General features: G+C 37.4%; 1 protein-coding gene across 1 annotated transcript in view; it reads right to left on the reverse strand.

Moving 5' to 3' along the window:
• TNKS (tankyrase) overlaps positions 1-23,270 on the reverse strand; it is a 201,564-nt gene that overhangs the window by 47,748 nt on the left and 130,546 nt on the right. Inside the window, exons 9-14 of the mRNA XM_003412556.4 lie at positions 21,525-21,646; positions 20,119-20,210; positions 19,945-20,023; positions 11,465-11,636; positions 5,737-5,816; positions 1,384-1,529 (exon numbers count right to left, since the gene is read on the reverse strand). Of these exons, the coding sequence (XP_003412604.3) occupies positions 1,384-1,529; positions 5,737-5,816; positions 11,465-11,636; positions 19,945-20,023; positions 20,119-20,210; positions 21,525-21,646 (691 nt within the window). The remainder of the gene's footprint in view (positions 1-1,383; positions 1,530-5,736; positions 5,817-11,464; positions 11,637-19,944; positions 20,024-20,118; positions 20,211-21,524; positions 21,647-23,270) is intronic.

The raw sequence follows: 23,270 nt of genomic DNA on the forward strand, positions 1-23,270 counted from the left end.
GCCACACCTGTCTTCCCTGGAGCCTCTGAGTGAGTTTGAACTGCCAGCCTTTCCACCAGTAGTCAAGTGCTTAACCATTGGCACCACCCAGCAACTCCTCAAGATGGTGCAGTGGTTAAGAGCTCAGCTGCTAACGAAAAGGTCGGCAGTTTGAATCCTTGGAAACCCCATGGGGCAGTTCTACCCTGTCCTTAGGGTCACTATGAGTCGGAATCGACCCGGCAGCAACGGGTCTGGTTTGGTTTTTCGGTCAGTGAAAAAAGCAAATTGCAAACCAGGCTGTAGAGAACGGCATCATCGTTTGTATGAAAAATCCCTACCAGCATAATAACAGCATGTGCACTGTTCTACGCACTCACCAAAATCCGGAGGATCAGGTACAAAATTTTAATGTAGTAATCTCTAGGGAGGGGGCGTTAGGTAATTTTCACTTTCAATATTGTTATAATGCTTTAAGTGTTTTTTTAATGCATTACCTTTTTTTTTTTTTTTTTTTTTTTTATGCTTTAGACTTCTAGCCTCCAGAACTGTGAGAATAAATTCCTGTGGGGTTTTTTTTTTAATTGTGCTTTAAGTGAAAGTTTACAATTCAAGTCAGCTTCTCATACAAAAATTTACAAATTGTTATATGATCTTAGTTACTCTCCCTACAATGTGATAGCACACTCCTTCTCTCCATCCTGTATTCCCCGTGACCATTCAGCCAGCTCCTGTCCCCCTCTGCTTTCTCATCTCACCTCCAGACAGGAGATGCCCACACAGTCTCATGTGTCTACTTGAGCTAAGAAGCACACTCCTCACCAGTATCATTTTATGTCTCATAGTCCAATCCAATCTTCGTCTGAAGAGTTGGCTTTGGGAATGGTTTTAGTTTGGGGCTAACAGAGAGTCTGGGGGCCATGACCTCTGGGGTCCCTCAGACTCACTCAGACCATTAAGTCTGGTCTTTTTACGAGAATTTGAGGTCTACATCCCACTTTTCTCCTGCTCCATCAGGGATTCTCTGTTGTGTTCCCTGCCAGGGCAGTCATTGGTGGTAGCTGGGCACCATCTAGTTCTTCTGGTCTCAGGTTGATGCAGTGTCTGGTTTATGTGGTCCTTTCTTTCTCCTGGGCTCATATTTTCCTCGTGTCTTTGGTGTTCTTCATTCTCCTTTGCTCCAGGTGGGTTAAGATCAATTGATGCATCTTAGATGGCCACCTGCTAGCTTTTAAGACCCCAGATGCCACTCATCAAAGTGGGATGCAGGACGTTGTCTTAATACATTTTTGTTATAATGAATTACCTTTTCAATGAGGAAAAACATCCAAGACTTCAAAAATATTTAAAAAGGAATTTTTAAAAGTATAAATAAACCCCAAACAGCTAAGTTTTAACACATACCCTTTGTCTTTGGCATGGACGTCAGCACCATGGTGTAGAAGGTATTCCACAACAGACACACGGTTATAGCCGGCCGCAAAGTGTAAGGGTGTGGAATGCCGGCCCTCTAAGTCTCTGCAATTCACATTTTGAGGGCTGCAAAGTTGCTTTTATGGCACAGACACACACATACAAAAAAAAAAAAATAACATTTATTCATAGATTTTGCTCTAAAATACTATAGTAGCTTGGATAAACCATAATGTTCTAAAAATCAGCACTCCACTTGGCTTAACAGTGACTACAGATATTTTTACTATTTACAGAGCAATTCAATCCTTTTTAACATTTCCTAGCCAAAATCCTAATCGAATAGAAAAATCCACAATAAATCAAGCATTTTCAAGGCAAATGATCTTTGCTTTTTCATTTCTATAGGTCTTTCCACACTGAGACTGCTTGTCACAGAATGCCTGCTTGTGCTAACTAGCATTCTCCTAGCCATCCTTTGCTCAAATGAGACCAACCCTGGATGACTGCAGAACTAACCAACGGTTCTTGTCTCCTCTCATGTGGATCAAGCAAGCAGGAAGGCTCTGGGAAAATTATTTTAATTCTGCTTGGACCACCCATTTGGCCCTTTGACCCACCGGAGCAAAGCAGTCAACAGTACTTGATCTGTCGGAGGAAGTCTGTCTGACACGACAAGTCCATCTAATTCTAATCATACTCTAGTTTTTGGTATTTACTTCCATTTCTTCAGCTACATCCTTCAAATCTCTTCTCTGCTTCCTTCTCTCCCTTTGATTGCTACCATTTCAGCAAATCAAAATTATAAGCTCAATTATGTTTGCATACAAAGTGGCAGAAAGGAAAGCAAAGGACAATAGGCTGCATCGAGATAGCGGTGGTGGGTGGATTATATAAAAATAACATTTGAATAATTTATGGTTTGTAAAAAAATTCATATTCTTTCAGTGAGGAAATTATTATCTAGCTGTTAAGTTGATCATTATCCTTATTTTACAGAAAATAAACTGAGGCTAATAGGGGTTAAGAGACCCATTTTAGAGAAGTGGTGAGAAGAAAGGTAATGAAAATTTTAAAAAAGGAAATAAAGCAGAGAAAACAGTGGTATTTTCTAGGCTACAAGTCTCATGGCAAGTCTTCAATCTTGTACAGCTCCTGCCACTGTAATGAGCTATTATTATGTAAAAACCAAGAACCTGGGAGACAGCTGCTTCTACTGATGGGCACAGTAGGACTTTCTTCTGGTAGGATAAAAACAAGGACTTTTTCAGGTGGTACAATTTTTACATGATAAGAGAAAGGAAGTAAGGAGGAGCCCACAATTTTGTCAACTCTAAGAGTCTGAGGCTATATTAAAAAAAAAAAAGTAATAAACAATATAATTATACAAATAAGTGAATATGTAAACTAAAAAGAAAAGGCTGTAACAACTGGTTGCAATCACCTGATGGTTAAATTCTAAATTAACATTATTATGATTATTTATTTTTGCAGATGATATTGGAAAAATACGGATGAGGTAGGAAATGAAACACAACTCATATTTGCCAGGTTACAAAAATAGAAGCTTATCTTGCTTATTATTTTCTTTTTAGTATTTGGAAGTTTTAATTTTCCATTGTATTTCAATTTCTTTTTTTGAGTTCTAAAACAATTTCACATTCTTCCTACCAACTTTTCATTATTTCAAATACTTTACTCAGCAAACAGCCTTTTCTTTCAATACCTAACTTCTAATAAGGAAGACCGGAGAAGAATTGATGCCTTTGAATAATGGTGTTAGTAAAATATATTGAATATACCATGGACTGCCAAAAGAACGAACAAGTCTGTCTCAGAAGAAGCACAGCCACAATGCTCCTTAGACACAAGGATGGTGAGATGTTGTCTCACATACTTCGGACATGTTATCAGGAGAAGTCAGTTCCTGGAAAAGGACGTCATGCTTGGTAGAAGGTCAGTGAATGAGAAGAAAACTCTCGACAAGATGAATTGACACAGTGGCTGCAACAATGGGCTCAAGCGTAACAATCATTGTGAGCATGGCACAGGGGAAGTGTTTCTTTCTGTTGTACATAGTGTCGCTGTGAGTCGGAACCGACTTGATGGCACCTAACAACAACACGACAATACTTTTTCTAAGGCCTCCAGGGAAAGAAATTTACCAAGCCTAATTCTTACTTAATTTCTACTGTTTCGTGTTCTTTTCCATATCCATTCCATTGATAAAAATATATTTGGCCTTCATCGTGAATGAATTGTTTAGGGAACCTGAAAGCTATGCTATATTTATTTGCTTATTACATACAAAATACATGGAATTAAGAACCACATATCAATTTAATTATAATGGGCAGATTGTGATACAGAAAAGGAATTCGAACCACTTTTATATTTAAGAATTTTCTTTTATTAGAGTAAATTGCAAATGATAAAAGTATTTTTAAGAAAAAAAAAATACTACATAATTTTAGACGGCAGGGAACTTTAAAGTTTCTCTCCAGTATATATTACAACCGCAATTTACTATTTTTCTTTAAATAATTTGAATGCTATTATAAGATGGAAGAGAGCTTGGGAGTATTTACATAATGAAACAAAAATAAAATTCCCAAGCAACAGAGCTTAGAAAGTGTTTACTGTGTGAAGGAACACTTTAAACCTGAAGTGTTTGGCAGTACCGTGATGGCAGACTTAAACTGTGGGCCAAACTCCATTTTGAAACAAGCTTCATTTTGCCTTAAGGTTGACTTCTACTTCCCCAACTTATCGTTAACTTTGAGAAAAACAACCCGTGACCTTACAGAGAGGCTTCAGAAATGTACAATTTAAAATAGATAAGAGGAAGGAATTGTTTTTCACAAACAGTGAAGACTGCAATGAAGATTGTTTAAGAATACCCAAGGAAGGGGTCTTGCAAACGTTTGCAAAAGTTAAGAGACCATGTTAGAAAACAGATCATTAATCAATTACTCACGGGGTCAGTTGCTCAGTTATAGCCAAGTAACAGGAAGCTCTGAAGTCCTGTGATTTTCTTTAAGATCATTACTTAACTGATTTTAAATGTCAATCAATCAGGTTTTAGTTCAATAAATTCCTGCTTTTACTGTACAATTCCTGCTTGTCTTCTGCACACCAGAACACTTTGTGACCTCGCATTGCATTGTGTTGCTCAGTTTGAACTGTTTTATTCTTTCAATAAAACTTTTTACTTTTATTCCTGAGAGATCTGAGTGTTACACTCTTTGGCAACTGTCATTTTCAACCAGTGGGCATCATCAAGAATAATAAAATTCGTCTGCTAAAAATTATAAAAATACAGAGTTTGCTTAATAAGAGGTGATGAAGTTTGAAGTTTGCCTGACAAAAAAGTAAACTGGTATGATGCTCAATACCAATTTTATGTATAGCTTCTCTCTTTTTTTTTTTTCTCTAAAAAAAAAAAAAGAAACAAATAAAAACAAAACTGCAAGACCAACCTCCAAACAAAAACCAAAACCAAATCTCTCTTTGCTAACTTCATGATTTGTGAATGATTATACATGGGAAGTGTATGTGTTTTTTAAAAAGCATACTGAATATTAGAATATAATTTTATATTTGAAAATAATTAAATCTACAACCATTGTTTCTGTGCCACAAATAAGATTAATAAAATTTTCTTGGCAAGTGAAGTTACATAGAAAAGACTATCTAACTTCTACATACAAATCATTCCAAACGGTTGAGGGATCATAAGAATGCTTTCCTAGCGTAAATGTGAGAATTTCTGGGAAAAGATGAAGAAACACTGCTTCGAAGTTTATCATGCTATTCCCTGGGCTTGAACCACCTACGTATTGGCCAAAATTAACAATTAATATGAGTGAAAATAAAAGAGCTTTCATATAACCAGAAGAAAAGTGACTGCTTACATAAAAGGCATGAAAGTAAGAATAAAAACAAGAACTTTTCAGGTGACACAAGTTTTACATTACAGGAGGAAGTCTGAGTAGTAAAAAAGAGCCCACAATCTCATCAACTCTTTGGAAAAGTACTAACTAGCATTCTCTGAGCTCAAAAGAGGCCAATCTGGTTGACTGCAGAACTAACCCACAGTTCTTGTCTCCTCTAATATAGTTATTTATAATTTGAAATAAATATAAATATACATTTTTTTAGGCTATAAGGCATATACTTGGATATCCTCAGTACTAAAAGGTCTCCCCAATCTATAGATGTACTCTAAACCCACTCCTTTTATTGTTTGGACTTGAGTAAATTTATTTAAAGCTTAAAAATATTAATAACTCGATTAGCAAAGGTTGAATAGTGCCGCCTAAGCCATTAACAGCACTGATTTACCTTCACAGTTTCCAAGTCTCCAGCTTTGGATGCCTCTAAGAGTCGATAGTCAACATCAGAAGTACGTATAGGTGTACTTTCTGCATTAAAAGAAAAAAAAAAAAGGAAAAATCATTACTGGTTCCTGAGGAATCTTAGTTAAGAAAATTATTTGGTGGTTGTGAAGAGATTAAGGGGACAGAAATTTCTGAGATCTAATAGAGATTTTTACTCAACCTTTTTTAGATTAAAAAAATAAATGATTTATTCCTTCATTCAACACCCATCTCATCCTAAGCCAAATTTAAATAAATCCTAAGACACAAATTCTCTCCCATTCCTGCTACCCTGTCCTTCACGTTTTCTGGTTAAAAATTTGGGCAAAGAGATGGCAAAATTGGCACGAAACGAGAGACTGAAAGGGCTGACTCAATAGGGGGAGAGCAAGTGGGAGAAGGGAGTAAGATGTATGTAAACCTACATGTGACAGACTGATTGGAATGGTAAATGTTCACTTGAAGCTTAATAAAAATTAATTTAAAAAAAAAAATGGGGCAAAGGGGAGTGAGGAAACCTAAGACCACGAGACCAAGAATACCTTCATGATACTTTGGTTTTACGTAGTATTGTAGAGCAAGCTTTGCCATAGATTTCTTACATCAAAGCTAGGGAACTCACTAAGCTTTTAGTACTTCATGTTTAGTCATCTTTTTTTTTTGGCATCAAATTCCTCACATGTAGAACAGAAGTACTATTCCTGAAACTGAAGTAATCTTAGAAAGTACAGTCAGTGAAAACAACAAAAAGCCCACTAAATACAGATATGTGTTTAATTCACATTTATTAAATGGCTTCAGGGGAATTCAAATGTCTATATAATTGGGAGCTATGATACAAATGTTAAATAGAATATAATTAAGTCAGGTTGATTGGCCCAGAAGAATGGGGCTAACAATTGAATTATTTTGATTAATTCAATATAAACAAACCGAAAGTTCATTTCGCATTGGCCCAAATAAAACAGGTTTTCAAAGAAAATAATTTATATCACTCAGAGTACATTCACGGACATTACGTGTGGCTTTGCTAATGCACTTCCGTACACACACTCATGTAACACGAGAGGAAAGATGAGGTCCAGGAGACCAAGATCTATTACCTGTCACTCTGGACTAATTGTTGAAGAGCTTCGTTTTTGCACCTATAAAGTGAGTCTTCCAGATTTAAGACTGCAGTATCTTAGGACCAGGGACACCGTTTCTGAGCCACTGCCAAAGTGGGGTGATCAAGTGATGCTATGAAAGGGCTTTCGGTTTCCGAAGAAACACTTTAGCTCTTCCTCATCTAAAGGGCTTCATTCAGGAATACTGGCCTTTACAGAATAAGTTATGAGAACTCTCTACCCGTGCTGTCCAACTAGGATAGCCACGTGTGGCTGCTGAGCACTTAAAGTGTGGCCACCGTGACTGAGGAACTGATGTGTAACTTTTATTTGCTTTTAATTAATTTAAATTTAGCCACCTGTGGCTAGTGGCTACTATATTGCGCAGAGCAGGTATAGGGAAAGCAGGTCTAGAGGAAGAAGTCAAATTCGCTGAAAGGATGTTTTAAAACACTGATTTATGAGAAGTTGCTTACCTTGTTTTCTTTATTCTGGAATTAATTTTTATATAAATATTACCAGAAATTTATAATTAAAACTTTATTAATCTAAACCATTGGCAACTACAGACTTGAGAGCTAGAAGTACATTTCTAAAGGTGGATCTCAAATTCAGTATTTAACAGGTGTAGTTACATGAATCTTTAAAATTTTACCCTGAACAAACCCCTACCAACTTATATACATCCTGTATGTTTGATGCACTCTTTAAAGAGTCATTACAGACGTAACCTGGAATTGGACTAGTAAATGTAGGTGTAACTGAAAAGTTCAGTTAGTACATGACCCACAAATGGTAAATACTCAAGTTCCTGGTAGAAATATTAGTTTAAAAATTATATCCTCTTCTAAACAATTTCCATTTTTTAAAAAATCTTTCAAAGCTAAGGCATTACCATATAACTCTATTATTTGTATTATCTTTCCAGAACAATAAAGAACATTAAGAATTAAACTAAAAAGTTCTGGCATATTCTAAATTAGTATTACCTATATAGTGTTTTATTTTAAAGTTAAATTTTTAAATGGTATTATCAAAATAATTGAAGAAAAATACAGCATCTGTGATTTTCAGCATTTAATTCTTTTACCAGAAGTCATATATTCCAACCACATTCATTTAGAAGACATTTAAAAAGCACTGTATGGATATAATCTGCTTGATTTATTCAGTCATTTCCTTCTCATTTTGTCAATTATCTCTAAAAATTATGCATAACATTATTAGAAATTTTGATACAATGGCTATATCCACCGTCATCAAGTTGATTCCGACTCAGTAACCCTACAGGACAGGGTAGAATTCCCCATAGGGTTTCCAAGGCTGTAATCTTTACAGAAGCAGACTGCTACATCTTTCTCCTGCAGAGAAGCTGGTGGGTTTGATTCACAGACCTTTCTGTTAGCAGCTGACTGTTTTAACCACTGCAGCACCAGGGGCTTCTTGCAATACCTAAAGTTTACCTGATTCATGGTTATATCTTACAAAAACTTAAAATTCAGTACTAAATGGTTCTCAGTAAAAGACAAGTGAAAAATTTAGAATGTATTTAACAAGTCACTACTTTTAGAAGTTATTAGAATTTATTGAGAAGGCAAAAATATTTCCTAGTCAATGAGTGTTATCTTCTTTTAAAAAATGTTTATTACTCTGTAGCTACAGAAAGTTAATGAAGACAAACTTTTAATAGTTCGAGCTTGAAATTCTGTAATAGAAAGCCTCATTTCTTTATTGGTTTTGATAGTGAAGATGCCTAGATAAGTCTTCCTTCACTGTCTGAAGGTCTTGATCCAAAATTGACCTAGAATGGTCACTATCCAAGAATGAACTAGCATGAGGAAAGTAGGTGCTAATCAACAGCTTCCACAACATTGCACAACTACTCTCATGTGCCTGATTAGCTCTGATGCAGCTCTAACGTGATCTCCACAAGCCTTGGAAAATTCCTCACTTTAGTGCACAGCAGGAGCCCAAGGTATAGCCTTCCCTCTCGGGGTCCTTTAGATATTTGTAGGGATCAATGTTTTCAATGAATGTAGTCATGTCCAAGCTATTACATAGTAATTCTGTACTTAATTAAAAAAAAGTACACAATAATAATTAGTTACTTAAAACAAATCTCAAGATCAGCAGGCAGTACAGCAGGCCACTGGCTCAAGTTCTAAGAACCGGAAGTCAGGTGATAATGAGCCAGGTGCAGGATCCACAGCAAGAAAGCAAGCTTTGTCAGAATGTGTGAATACACACACACACACAGAGGATGCAGGCCACATACCCCCCGCCCCGAAAACTCCCCTTACAGCTGACTGGCTGATCCCATCAGATCACATCATGGAGGATAACTACATCATCACCTGACTGTCGCATTACGTCATTACATAACTGCCAAACTACATCATCGCGTAACTGCCGAGCTACTGAGAATCATGGCCTAGCCAAGCTGACACACAACTTTAACCATCACAGTTGCCCTGGAGTTGATTCCAACTCATGGTGACCCCATGTGTACAGAGTAGACTTGCTCCATAGGGTTTTCGAGGCTGTGACCTTTTGGAAGCAGACTGTCAGGCCTGTCTTCCAAGTCACCTCTGGGTGGGTTCGAACCACCAATTTTTCAGTTAGTAGGTGAGTGCTTAACCATTTGTGTCAGCCAAGGACTCCATGTTATAGTTAGGGCATTTAATACAGATATTTTGAAAGGTATCTGTATAGTTAGGTCATAATATCCATTAATTTAATTTCTGTATAGTAAAAGGATGCCATAAAATATTTGTTATAAAAACAGGATACTGTGCCTGACAGAGTTAAGAGCTATTGGATTACAGGTAGGAAAAAGGAACCAGAGACTTCTGACTACCAGTGTGTGACTTGTTCCAACTTACTGTTCCAGACTGTTATATAACTGTGGGTTAAAGAATTTAACTTCACCCAAAGCAATGTGGTCTTTGCCCTTATTTCCTGAATGATAACTCTACGCTCTTGGAATTTCCTCAGTAACTGAGGTACCTTTTTTTTTTTTTTTTTTTTTTACCTAAACAGCATCTAAAGATTTGTGCTGATAAGCATGGAGTCGGCCAGGCTACAAAGACTACCTGGTAGCCTGATATCAGCTGACCTCAGGGAGGGAGGGAAACAAGGTTCAATGAATCATGCCTATGCAATGAGGCCTCAATCATGCCTATGCAATGAAGCCCCAGGAAAGGACTGAACAAGGAAGTTCCATGGGACTCCTGGTTAGAGCAGCAAACCTTTTGGGACATAGAAGCTCTGCACTGGGAACTCTCCCAGACCTTGACCGATGTCACTCTGTTTACATCTTTTTTTTTTTTAAACAATAAAGCTGTGATCATAAATACAGCACTTTCCGTGAGTTCTGAGTCATTCCAGTGAATTATTGAACCAAAAGGAGTAGTGGGAGCCAGTAGGTCAGAAGTTAGGGTGTCTTGTGGACTACCAAACCTGTGACTGGCATCTGCCTATTTCGCAGTTTGAAGGATGGTGTCCTTTTAACTTGTGAGGTCTGACCTAGCTCTAAGAGGCTAGGGTGAAAGAAAGAAGTGTCACATGGGCAGCTGGTGTTAGAACTGGACAGAGAAATGAAAAAGTGGGGATTTGCTATATCTTCATAGTTGAGGACAGAATAGTGGGATTCTGAGATTTTCACATTGACACAGTCGGCATCAGGAGTGGGATAAGCTAGACCATAATCACTATACAGGCAGATATGAATTTAAACGGATGGAGAAAAGAGCCAATTACACTAAATTTCTTTTGTTCTGGGTTCATCATTATTTAGAGGGTAGACTGTGTTATTTGCTCTAATTTTGAGCTTAGGAATCCAGTGTCCATGTTCATATCAATACACTAAACAGATAAAATAACTAACACTGTACTAAGTAGGAACTGCAACATTTGGCAAGATTTTATAATTATATTTAAACCAAGAAAAGATGATAATTTCTTAACAGTGCAATGAAGTCAGGAATTACAAAAAGCAGGTCATAATATTATATATGTAAGATTAATTAAAGGTCATTACCATATAAATACTTTGTAATATTCTCTATTTGATAGGCTTTAGAGCTACCATAGGAGTCCTTGGGTAGTGCAAACTGACTACTACCTGAAAGGCTGGCAGTTCAAACCCACCCAGAAGCACCTTGGAAGACAGGTCTGGCGATCTGTTTCCAAAAGGTCACAGCCCTGAAAACCCTATGAGGCAGTTCTACTCTGCATCCATGGGGTTGCCATGAGTCCTAATTGACTTTACAGCAACTAACAACAGCAGCAGCAGGGCTACCAGAGTTTTAGGTTGTCTTTGGTCATAATGCCCATAAGCCAGATTTTAAATTTAAAAATAAAAAAATTAAAGAGGGTATTTGCCTCCTTCTCATGACCTCCCCCTCCAAAACGAGGAAGATGGGGAGGACCACAGTATAACCTACCAGCAAGGAAGGGCATGAAAAAAATTCAACCAGAGAAACAATTCCTAAGAGATACTGAAAACAAATGGTGCAAAGTTTGTCTGTGTCTATCAGTGGAAATGGAAGAAAAAGCATGAAACCCAATTTGCCTCTTGAAACTCACCACTCAGAATCTGCTGCACAGCTTCATTTCCCATCTGTGCTGCCGTAAAGCCTTGTAAGGAGATGATGGAGGGATCAGAGCCGTAACTCAGCAGGAGGCGGCAGGTCTGCAGGTGACCTGCTAAGGCAGCTCTATGCAAAGCAGTCTGACCAAGGGTGTCCAGTGCATTCATCTGAAAAATCGTTGGGTAGGCACACGAAATTGAGCATCTATTTCTGTTCCCTTTGCAAATAAATTCTTATGAGAAAAATCAATTGTTAAGGCTATATTATTCAATGATAGCAATGGATCATGGGAATACGGTTTCAAAATTACTACTCAAAAATACAGGTCTTATTTCTTAGCTCAAATATAAGTGACTTTTCAGTGCCTTCGAATAAAACACGATCTCATAGCATGACTTTAAGACCATGTGTAATTTACTTTTAGGCCACCTTCCTTCTTACTTTCACTTTTCATTACAATCTGCTAGGCCTGCTGTGTTCCAGCCTTCCTGGCACCCCATTTTACATAAGTGTTAGTTTCTATTCAAAAAAAAAATTTTTTTTTTTTTTTTAATCTATAGTCATTGCAAAAGGTAGAATTTGCCTTTGGTCAAGATAACCCTTACAACCACCTTAGCAAAATGCTACGGTGGAGATAGATGTTAAGTTTCTCAGTAAATCCAAGACCAGCTAGTTTTACCTCCAGGACCTGAGCAGATCAATTCAAGACCAGATAAAGTACATACAGAACTGTGAACATTAAAAACACACTATGTACTGTGTGCAAGAGATTCTCACTATACATACGTGTGGTATAACTAAGTGCAATATAGAGAACAACAGATTGACCAGTCTCGTCTCTCACTCACTCTGAGGTGCATGCTAATGGAGAGGGCAAAGTCGCCTCTTACTAAACCCACTGTGATCCAGTCCATTCTGACTCACAGAGACCCTGTAGCACTGCCCCATAGTTTCCAGGGAGTAGATGGTGGATTTGAACTGCTGACCTTTTGGCTAGCAGCTGCATTGTTAACCACTGTGCCACCAGGGCTCCATCTCCTCTCACTGATCTTATTTAAATTAATGTTTCTCGTCTCCCCTCCTGTTTTGGAAAGGTGAGTCCTGAGTCTGACTCCACGGTACATCTTCATTCCTCTACCATGCTATTCTCTCTGATTTACATGCTATTCTCTCTGATTTACATTCCCTTCCTTGTATACACTGTCAAAATTAGAACTAAGTTGTTCACCTCCTATGCAGTCTCATAAGGAAGGGAGTGCAACAAACATTTACTAAGAACCTGCTGATATGAGGCTCTGTGCTAAATGCTATCTGTAGACTGTAAGATGTTGAAGAGCGATGACAATAACTTAGTCTTGAATGTAACTCTTCTCTCCACTCCCAACCCCAAGAAGCCACAATGTCTAGGATGTAGCTGGAGCTTCACAAACGTCTTCTGAATGAACGGGAAAAAATGTATAAATGGTTGGTAGAATTCATTTATAAAAAGAACTTTTTATATTTGGCTGGAAAAAAAAAAATCCAACCATTTGATGAGGGCTGATTGATAACTCTAGAAAGCTAAAAACCAAAATTTGATTATATATTGAAGCTTTACATCATCTCGTCCTTGTTGTTTATATATGCATAAGGCATTTACTCGTTTCTATAGATTGCATTGTATTCTAATACTTTAGAAAACCGAATTTCCTTTGATAAAGTACAAGACAACCAGTGTAACACAAGACGCTTTGCTCTAACAAATGCATACTCTTTTTATTATGAAAGGATACCATAACTCTTACCTTGAACTCTAAAAACTATCACAGCAACAAGAGAATACCTATGAAGAGTTCATCAGACAACAAACCTGAAGCACTACAAGTAATGTAATGGAAGCACTCATTCAACGGAACACACAGGGTAACAAAACAGAAACTTGGTGATACCGTGATCCTCTCCTCTGAACCCCAACAGCAGTCTAGCTGTACTTCTCTCATTATCTGTACCCCTTTCCAATCTGTGTAATGGATATTCATGTGTTAGACAAAGTTTTTATTAGATTTTAGGTTCCTTAGAAAAGGATCTCGATCAGATTCAAACTTTTTATATCCCCCATAGCAATAAGTACAATGCCTTGCACAAATCGGTGTTTAAAAATAGCTGATAAGTGACTAGCTCGCCAGAGCAATAATTGAGTAAATTCTGATGATAAAGAATACTACTTGCAATATGCTGTTCTGTATATTGGATAAACATCAGGGAATATTAAGATATTACCTATCTATACCAAACCCATTCATTCCTCTTTGCCTAGATATTTGAAGGAAAAAAGAATGCCAGTGTTTACAGAGTTGCTTAATCTTGAAAAATACACAACTCATTTTATCTGTAATAACAGTATCATGTAACTTGCTATCTAAGGTTTATTAAAGTAGTTATACATATCTCTGGTGGTATGAATATGGCTGGGCATCAGCCCCTATGAGGAGTGAAATAGAGAAAAAAATGACCACAAATTCTTCAACCGTAATTCTGACACGGTAACCAGTGTTTTATTTCAGAAGGTTTTTAATCCTTTAATGCGTTGACAACTCACTTCAGAGTATAGAATTCATCTGAGAAATTAAATTTTAGAAAGAAAATTTAAAAGAGAAATGAAACTAGATTTCTGTTGCCTAGCTGAATTTGAGACTACTACTATTTATTTATTTGTACCGTTGAGTTGATCCCAACTCACAGCAAGCCTGTGAGACAGAGTAAAAGTGCCCCCTAGGGCTTCCTAGGCTGTGACCTTTACGGGAGCAGATCACCAGGCTCACAGCAAGCCTGTGAGACAGAGTAAAAGTGCCCCCTAGGGCTTCCTAGGCTGTGACCTTTACAGGAGCAGATCACCAGGCTCACAGCAAGCCTGTGAGACAGAGTAGAAGTGCCCCCTAGGGCTTCCTAGGCTGTGACCTTTACGGGAGCAGATCACCAGGCTCACAGCAAGCCTGCGAGACAGAGTAAAAGTGCCCCCTAGGGCTTCCTAGGCTGTAATCTTTACGGGAGCAGATCACCAGGCTCACAGCAAGCCTGTGAGACAGAGTAAAAGTCCCCCCTAGGGCTTCCTAGGCTGTGACCTTTACAGGAGCAGATCGCCAGGCTCACAGCAAGCCTGTGAGACAGAGTAGAAGTGCCCCCTAGGGCTTCCTAGGCTGTGACCTTTACGGGAGCAGGTCACCAGGTCTCCTCTCCTGCAGAGCAGCTGGTGGGATTGAATCACCGACTTTTCAGTTAGCAGTCAGGTGCTTAACCATTGTACCTCCAGGGCTCCTGAGATGACTATTTACACAAACCTTCAGAATTCCTATGGAATTTTAGGAGAAACAAGCTCACTGAAAAGAGGAACATATGAATTCAAGTTACAATGCTTATATATATTTTTTGCTATATTTTCGATCACATGCCCTGTCTGAAAATTAACTCCCTGAGACAGCTAAGTAGACGAGGCGGCGCCAATCCAACGGCTGTGCTGAGCAAATCAGTGTCTCATTCATATGCTGTCTTTCTCATCCTTGAGACTTGGGAGAGATGGTGTGCGCTGCATGTGGTATACTTTTAAGCCACGGACATTAAAAGAGGGGCTGAAAAGGCCATATTTAGAAACAGTCTGTAGAAAGAAGAATGAAACAGATGAACAAAGCCCAGCAGAAAAAAAAAAAAAAATCATGCAGCCTCAGAAAGGGAAAAAGAGAGACAGACAGAGACGCAGACAGAATGGTCGGCAAGGTGCCCAACCATTTCCAAGTTCTCGTTCCTGTCTTCTGTAAATCTCAGTTACAATTCCTGCAGATTAGCTCTGTGGGACAGCCAGATAGTTATCCCACAGAAGCAATAAATATACAAATATACATTTATGTAAATATAAAACATATTTCCCTACGTGTTTAATCTAGATTCATTTGATCTCCGCTAATTTTAACTAAAATACCTCTTAATACACTGGCCCTTTCGAACTCTATTTTCATGTGATCAAACCTCAGATCTCACCTGAACTATAAAAGATGCTTTGGATCTATAATATCTTTAAATGTATTTTAACACCTTTGGGCTAAGAGAATCTATTTACCAATCTACCTCTAGAATAGCATTAATGAAAACCTTACAATAGCTAATGTGTTCCTCCAAAGGGAGCAAAGACTCTTGATTACTCCTTGATGTGAGAAATAAGCCCATTAAATGCCAATTACTATTGACACAATTTCTTCTTACACACAATATAAATAAATCTGTCAAAGTAAAATATATGAACAATCAAAAGCTATTTCTTCATGTTCCACACATTTAACAGATGCTCACTAGTGGAGAAACGACGGTGCTTTTATGGATGAGAAAAAGCACTTCGGAATTAAATTTTTTTGTTTTTAAGAATTAATAATAACATACGTAGCTGGGGCTTAAGCTCTAACAATAAATCTGAGGATGGTTTCCCAATAGATATTTCTAATTCTAAACTCCCCGTCATATTCTAGTGCTGTATTCCCAACTGCTAGCTGTACCTAAACGCTCCACTATCCTATCAAAGCGAAGCACAAAATCATTATCAGGGTGGAGGAAAAAAGTTATTCTGTCTAGCATTCTCATTTCCGTTAACGGTACTCCAGTTTCTAAGTCCATTCTAACACCCACCTCATTTCCAGGCAATACCATTATTCCGTCCTTAGTGGCTTTCATCTTTCTCTTCCTTCTTTATAACTAACACCGCTAAACTGGTTCACTTCAGTAACTGTGTTAATTTCTAAACTGGCATTTCCTGCAGTACCTAACGGACACTCTCGATCCTTTTGCATCTCAATATTTGTAGAGTTAGTGGATCAAAAAGCCATTGTAATGGGATCATATATGTCTTAACCAAAAATTTAGATAATTAATGGGAAATGCATAGTATATAATTGTTTGAAAAGATAAACATGGGAAAAAATATGCTCATACTCACTAGTAAGCAAAACATTGTTTGCCAGGCATTATAATACCTATTTATATACATTAACACACACACATTATATACATTAGCTCATTTGATTAAAAAAAAAAAAAAAAAACAGCCTGTAGGGGAGATACTAACACCTACCTATCACCTACCGCATGAATCAACTGAGGCTCAGGAAAATTAAGTCCAAGGCCACAAAGCTAAAAAGTAGCACATTCTAGACTTTCAGCATGCCTGTCTAAGTTAGATACAAAATATGTTTAGTTTAAAATGCACGATAAACCTGAACTTTGTATTTATCATCAAACTTTGGATAAAACAATGTTTTGACTTACAAAACTATTAATAAGTTCTATCTGTCCAAGAATGACAAATGAGCTAGTGGTAATTAGATCTCTCTCAAATTCTTCTCTTCTGATTTAACAGCCTAGAGATAGACTCATCACCCACAGGGGAAGACAACAAAGTAGTGGGAGCAGTGGAAGAAGGCTGACTCCTGATTAAGGGGCAGGACTGCTTGTTCAGAAGGTGCTTTCAGAATCAAATGGAAACCATGAGTTGCCCAAAAAGCAAATCAAAATTATGAGTTCCCCTGAAAGAAAATGCAGAACAAACAAAAACTGGGGTCTAACAGTCGATAAGTCAGGTTTTTAGAGGGAATTTTTACTAACACATTAATCACCAGGTACATCCTGAGGAATATCCTCGTCTTGGAACCGGGGATGAGTGAATGGGATGATGGACAATCGGCATCTATTGGTTCATAACCCTGATATAAGTATGATAGTTCCCTTCCCCTTTTAAAGTGCCTAACAGCAGGAGTTCTCAACTGAGTGAGCTACAGAGGAAGGACTAGGGAGGACAGGCTAGTCTAGAAGTCCTTTTCCATCACCGGCAGGGTGTTTGAGCTGTACATGCCCCACTGATGAATAGACGTTACTAAAGAGAACGTACTGTGCACATGAACGGCAGAAAAGTGTTGACCTAGAGCAATGCTGACTAGGATAGGTTATAAAATAATTCTATTATTCATTGAACCTTTATGAAATCAAATGACTCCTGGGAGACAACAAATAAATATGGTTTTCTCAAAATGGAGGGCATTATTCATAGTTTTATAAGAAGATTATAAATGCCATAAAATATTTTTGTAAGTAGATCAATGATCAACATAGAATGCTCTTAAGTGTAGCAGAAAGCCACTTACTTTACGGTATATTCTGCTTGATAGAGCAAGACATAATTTTTATAAAAATACACTAGTTGTACCTACAAAACTACTAATAAATCTGTCATTGTCCTTTTCATTTCCTCCCATCCTGATTTTAATTAAAAACTTCAATTGTTCTTTTGATACAATGATATCCAAAATTTTGGATCGTGCACCCTGTGATTAAAAGAAACGTTTGGAGAACCCTCTCAATATTGCGTTTATTTATAAATCATGTGCAAGCAGTGCTAGACTATTAGCAACATTTATAAAATTTAAGCAAAAAACAAATCACAAAGAATGAAATACTGATGAAATAAACAATTAAAAATTTTTAAATATTTTAATGACTAATAACACAAACTATCTTTTGGCTCTAATTAAAGAAATTTTTTAAAAATCTTATTACAAAATTGAGATGTAGGGGTTTGAAGGTCTGACTTGAAGTTCAGTTTATTTTGCTGGCTGGTTCCAGCAGCTGTACCAGCTGAGGAGCCTTCACACAGGTATGCAGAGCCAAGGGAAGAAGTACCCTGTTAGCTATGGTCACTAAACCACAATGCTTATTTTTACCATAGTTTACTAAGTATGCAATGGTTTTAACTGCAATTCGCTAGAAAAAATTCATCTTTCTCAGTGTTCTTGTAAACTTATTTGGAGGTGTTGTGTTAAAATATTTTTAATAGGTTCAAAAACCCCCTAAACACAAATTAGGACAAGCTTTTAAACAGGTTAGAAAATTCTGTTTTCACTTTTTTTTTATGTAGCTATGATGTTGGGTGACACATTTACATAATTTTTCAGCAACAAAATCACAAAACAGAGGACATTTTCCAAGAATCTATTTTCAAAATGCTGTCTTCATTTTTAATAGTTTCTTTAAGAAAGCAGTTACTTTCTCATTCACTCTAAAAAATGTAACTTATCTCTAAGGGTCTGATTATGTTTCCTTAAAAAAAAAAAAACCCTACATGAAAGTAATAGTCATTTGCCATCTCAGAACTATCAGCAAATTTTGAACCCTCTTATTTTCATAAAAGAAAAATGCACAACCACTAAGTATGATAACTCCTGAAAATATTATTCCATGAACTAATCAGAGGACCTCTCTATGATATAAAAGACTGAGAGGACCACACTCTCTGATGATCAAGTATGGTATTTATAAAAGTTCTAACATTTAGGATAAACTCACTGAACCCACTGCCATCGATCTGATTCTGACTCACAGCGACCTTATAGGACACAGTAGAACTGGCCTATAGGGTTTCCAAGGAGCAGCTGGTGGATTTGAACTGCTGACCTTTTGGTTAGCAGATGAAATCTTAACCACTGTGCCACCAGGCCTCCAACATTTAGGATAGTACCCATAAATCCACAAATTTGGGCACATGTAAACTGCAGTAGGTCACAGTGTGCTGAAAGTGAACAGTGAATGAGTTTGCTCCTGACAATTCCTCCAGACCATGAGGCCCCATTCTTCCTCAGGTAAGCCTTGGTAGCTGACACAGTTCTCCCCAGCTGACACATGGACTTAGTGAGGGTGCTAGCATCACTCTGTGTATTAAATACTAGCAAATTTTCATTTCTTCATTAGAAAATAAAAATAATATAAATGAAAATTCTAATATTTTTTCTTGTGCCCAATGGCTCATGTAGGCGCCATAGGGTGTCTGCACCTGCTTTGGAGAGCACCCCTTTAAAATATGCACCCTAAGGATTTGAGACTTTGCAAGTCCTGATCTCTGAAAATAACTAGGTTGCTTCCATCCTCCCTCAAGAGATTCATAGGGTTTCAGAGAATATTATTCAGATAATGCCAATAGAAAATGATTATTACAAATTTCATACTTCTTTAGTATAGAGGATATTTGAGAAAATTATCATCAGTAGCAATTTGAAGGAATACAGATTCTTTAAAATAAATATCTTAGGAATTTCTAGTTCGAGATATAATGACTTTCTATCATTTACATAAATCGTTTTATGATAAACATCACTGAAATGTTGACTACCAAAATATATCAATTTTAAAAACAATGTAAAGTTGAAATATATTTCACAGGATAAGACTGTAGCTACGTTTTACTTGCTTTATAGAAGAGTGACGTTCAGTTACAAAGAAACACAAGTGTTTTTACTACTAACAAGGTTTTACATCAGCTTAAAAGCAGAGTCTGTGAATTCAAATACAAGCTAGCAGTCCTTCATGAGATTAATTTATTCAGAGAAATGAGACAGAAGAGCAGCCGTCACAGCAGTGGCAAGATCCTTAAGGGTGAGCCGGGCGCTTTCTGTCAGGTCCACGCCTTACCTTGGCTCCATGCTTATGCAGAACCTCCATGACATCGTTGTGAGCTCGCTCAGCCGCCACGTGCAGGGGCGTCATAAAACTACGGAGAGCAGAAAAGGAAAAGGTAACTTCCACTCCCACTGCACAGTGCTGCCTATTGAAGAACTGAGCAACCCCTCCCACCATGACACTTACTCTTTATTTTTCTCATTAACATTTGCTCCTTTCCGAAGTAACAATTCTGTCACTTGTTTTCGCTTGGGATGTAGGGAAGCCACAGCACAGTGCTAGAAAATAAACAAAGTCGATAACAGACACTCCTATTTAAAAGTAGATGTCTAATTGAAAGCACCTGCTGACCATTTAGAACACTGCTATCTCAAAGAACATCAGAACATACTTAAGTACTTTAAATTATGGAGAAAATAAAAATTCCTTCTGAATACACTGTAAGTACAAAAGAGTAGCCTTTAAACCAAGGTGAAATTATACTCTTAATTACACATTTAGAGAGACTTCCTTTCTTTTCCTCTAGCTAATAAATGATTATCCCAATATATACGTAATCTACTGAGGGCATGAGTACACTGCCTCTCCAAAGCTCTGATGAAGATGTGTTCTTAGAAATTTTAATTTATCCTAATATTTATACAACTCTTGTATTTGACTTCATTTTATATTAATGATTACATTAAAATTAAAAAATCACTTACTCCTGAATGAAGTGAAGGCTCCGGGAAAGCAGGCCAGGTTTACTGTGTGGCTAAGTACCTCCTGGCACAATGCTGTGTGGCTTGAGTGTACACGAACCTCAGCTCGAGTCATATTAAATGCATGTATAGTAAGCCCTTTTCAGTTTGGTGACTCTTTTAATGTTGTTTTCAGCAGATACTGACTAAAGTCTGACCACAGTTTGTGCCAGGGAGGTGTGAGAGTGTTACCCGAAGCATACTTAGAGATCTGTGATACAGGCATCACATAGGCTTAAATTCTGAATTCAGGAGTGACAATCACTAACCAGCCTCATATCAGGGCCTTAATGTGGTCAGTGTCCAGGAAAATGAACTAATCTTTCTGAAGGTGCATTACAAGAAAAAACACGAATAGCTGAAAGATAATTTGTGGTCTCCAACAGAAAATTCATAATCTCATCATGTTTCTAGAATGAATGTCATCAGTTCTTTGAATATAATTGCTCCAAAGAATGATGCAAGTATCTTTGAAAACACACTTTAATCTTCTAGAGAAAACAAATACAGTATTTATCTAGCAACCACAAGAAAAAGAAGATTCTATAGGGAAAACCACATCTTGTAATTTATGAAAGCACTGGCCACAAAGTAGATTTGTTATAATAGGTTATATAAAGACAAAGGTAAAAAAATAATTTCCAAATCAAAGTTGAGCAAATGTCTATTCCCTCACCCATGAAAAGAATCATTGCCCAAACCAAATTTAAAAATCAATGCAACCAACATTAAAATGCAAATTCCTGACATTTCAGTTGCTAAAATTACTTTAAGGTTTCTGAAATGAAAATCATATTTCGTGCTTGCAATACTGTTATATACCCAAGGAATGAATTAACAATAAAATCTCACCAGTGCTGTTTCATGAGACTGAGGTTGTTTGAAGTTAATGATTTCCAAAGCAAGTGTTTTTTTAACTTTGGCTAGGTCTGCTTCTCTGGCTGCTTGTAGTAAGGAATGACCTTTAAATTCATCTGTTAGTGAGATAATGATTGACATAATAAAGATTTCATATTCATAAAAATCCTTCCCATGACTATAAATAAGTAGTAGAACTATTAATTTTACATATGCCTCTATTTTGGCAACAGGAGCAATATGACAACATGGTAAAGGTGCAGATTAATGAAAAAATTTTCAAATATATATGTTCTGAGAGAAAACTGATTTAGGCTCTTAGAGTCCATAAAGACACACACACAAAAAGATAAGTCATTGAAACAAAATTTTAAAACTGAGGCAACCTAAATGCTGTAAAGTATCCCAGTGTGTGAGTACGCTGTTAATTATTTAATTGGTTTCCTTTTGGGGGACATTTAAGATCCCTCAGTTGTAAACATATATATATATATATATATATATTTACCACCACAATTAACTATAGGTAGTGATATAGACAAAGGCATTTAGAGAAACGGTCACCAAAAGATTGGTAGTGACTGTCTTGACACAGAAGAGAAAAGCAGTGACTTATAGAGGAAGTGCCAGAGCTGGAAAATTTTTCAAAGAACATTTAATATTTTATTATTTGTAAAAGCAGGTCAGAGAATTTTTAAAAAGTCGTTTTTAAATTAATTGCATAAACCAGAATACAATAACGTGTTGGTCTTATTTACCATTTTACAAATTTGGTTTGTATTTTGAGATGCCAACTTATCACCAACTTAACAGAATGCTGAAGATTGCTCTAGAAAGTTACAAATGAGGAATGACCTAAGAGACTTCTCATCTCAGGCCTGGTACAATATTCCTTCTCTTTTCCTTTCACCACTCCTCTGAGGGCCCTATCACTGCTCCTCTCTCTCCCTCAAAAGACAGAGACAAAGACACACACGTGTAAAAACATGCACTCCTCATTAACTACCATTCATGGTTTAAAACCTCAATTTCTATACTCTGGATCAGCCTTCCTGACCTCCCCCATTATTGGGTAAGAATTCCTTCTTATGAGGTTCACAGCACTTGCACCTGGTCTTATTACAGGACATACCACACTCTCATTTGTTATGGTAGCCCCATCACCTAGCATAGCACTTGGCACATAGTAGATACTCCATAAATATTTGTTGCATGAATGCTGAGTATTTTAGGGCTTTGAACTGGTTGGAACAAGTTCAGCATGGCTGATGAAGCAAAACTGGAACAGACCCAAATTTTTACAATTAGGGTGATCTGGCACAATAGCCAGAATGGGAAAAATTATGGGTTGAGGCCCAGGAATACGAGACTTGGAACAGGCATAGTGAGCCCTTTCAGGAGCCTGATGTGTGAGACTGGATTACTGGCAGGACTTTGCAGAGTAATACACATTCATAGCGGAGCGGTCAGCTGCCATCTTTGAGCCGGGCACCGCTGTTTCCGACTCTGCCCAAAATCCTACTTAGGGGCCAGAGGTCTGGTTGCTATGCAACACATATGCTGCCATTGTTCCCTAAGAGGGAGATTAGGTTTCTAGCAGGGCTTTGACTTGTAATTTTTCCCTTTCTGGTTCACGCAAATTTAAAAAATTAGGGTTAGTTCCGGTTTTGCTTCCTCGGCCATGACTCAACTGGGAAGAACCGGTTCAAAGCCCTGGAATATTTACAAAATAAGTCATGG

This window comes from Loxodonta africana, chromosome 19, assembly GCF_030014295.1.
Source record: "Loxodonta africana isolate mLoxAfr1 chromosome 19, mLoxAfr1.hap2, whole genome shotgun sequence".
Classification (NCBI taxonomy): domain Eukaryota; kingdom Metazoa; phylum Chordata; class Mammalia; order Proboscidea; family Elephantidae; genus Loxodonta; species Loxodonta africana.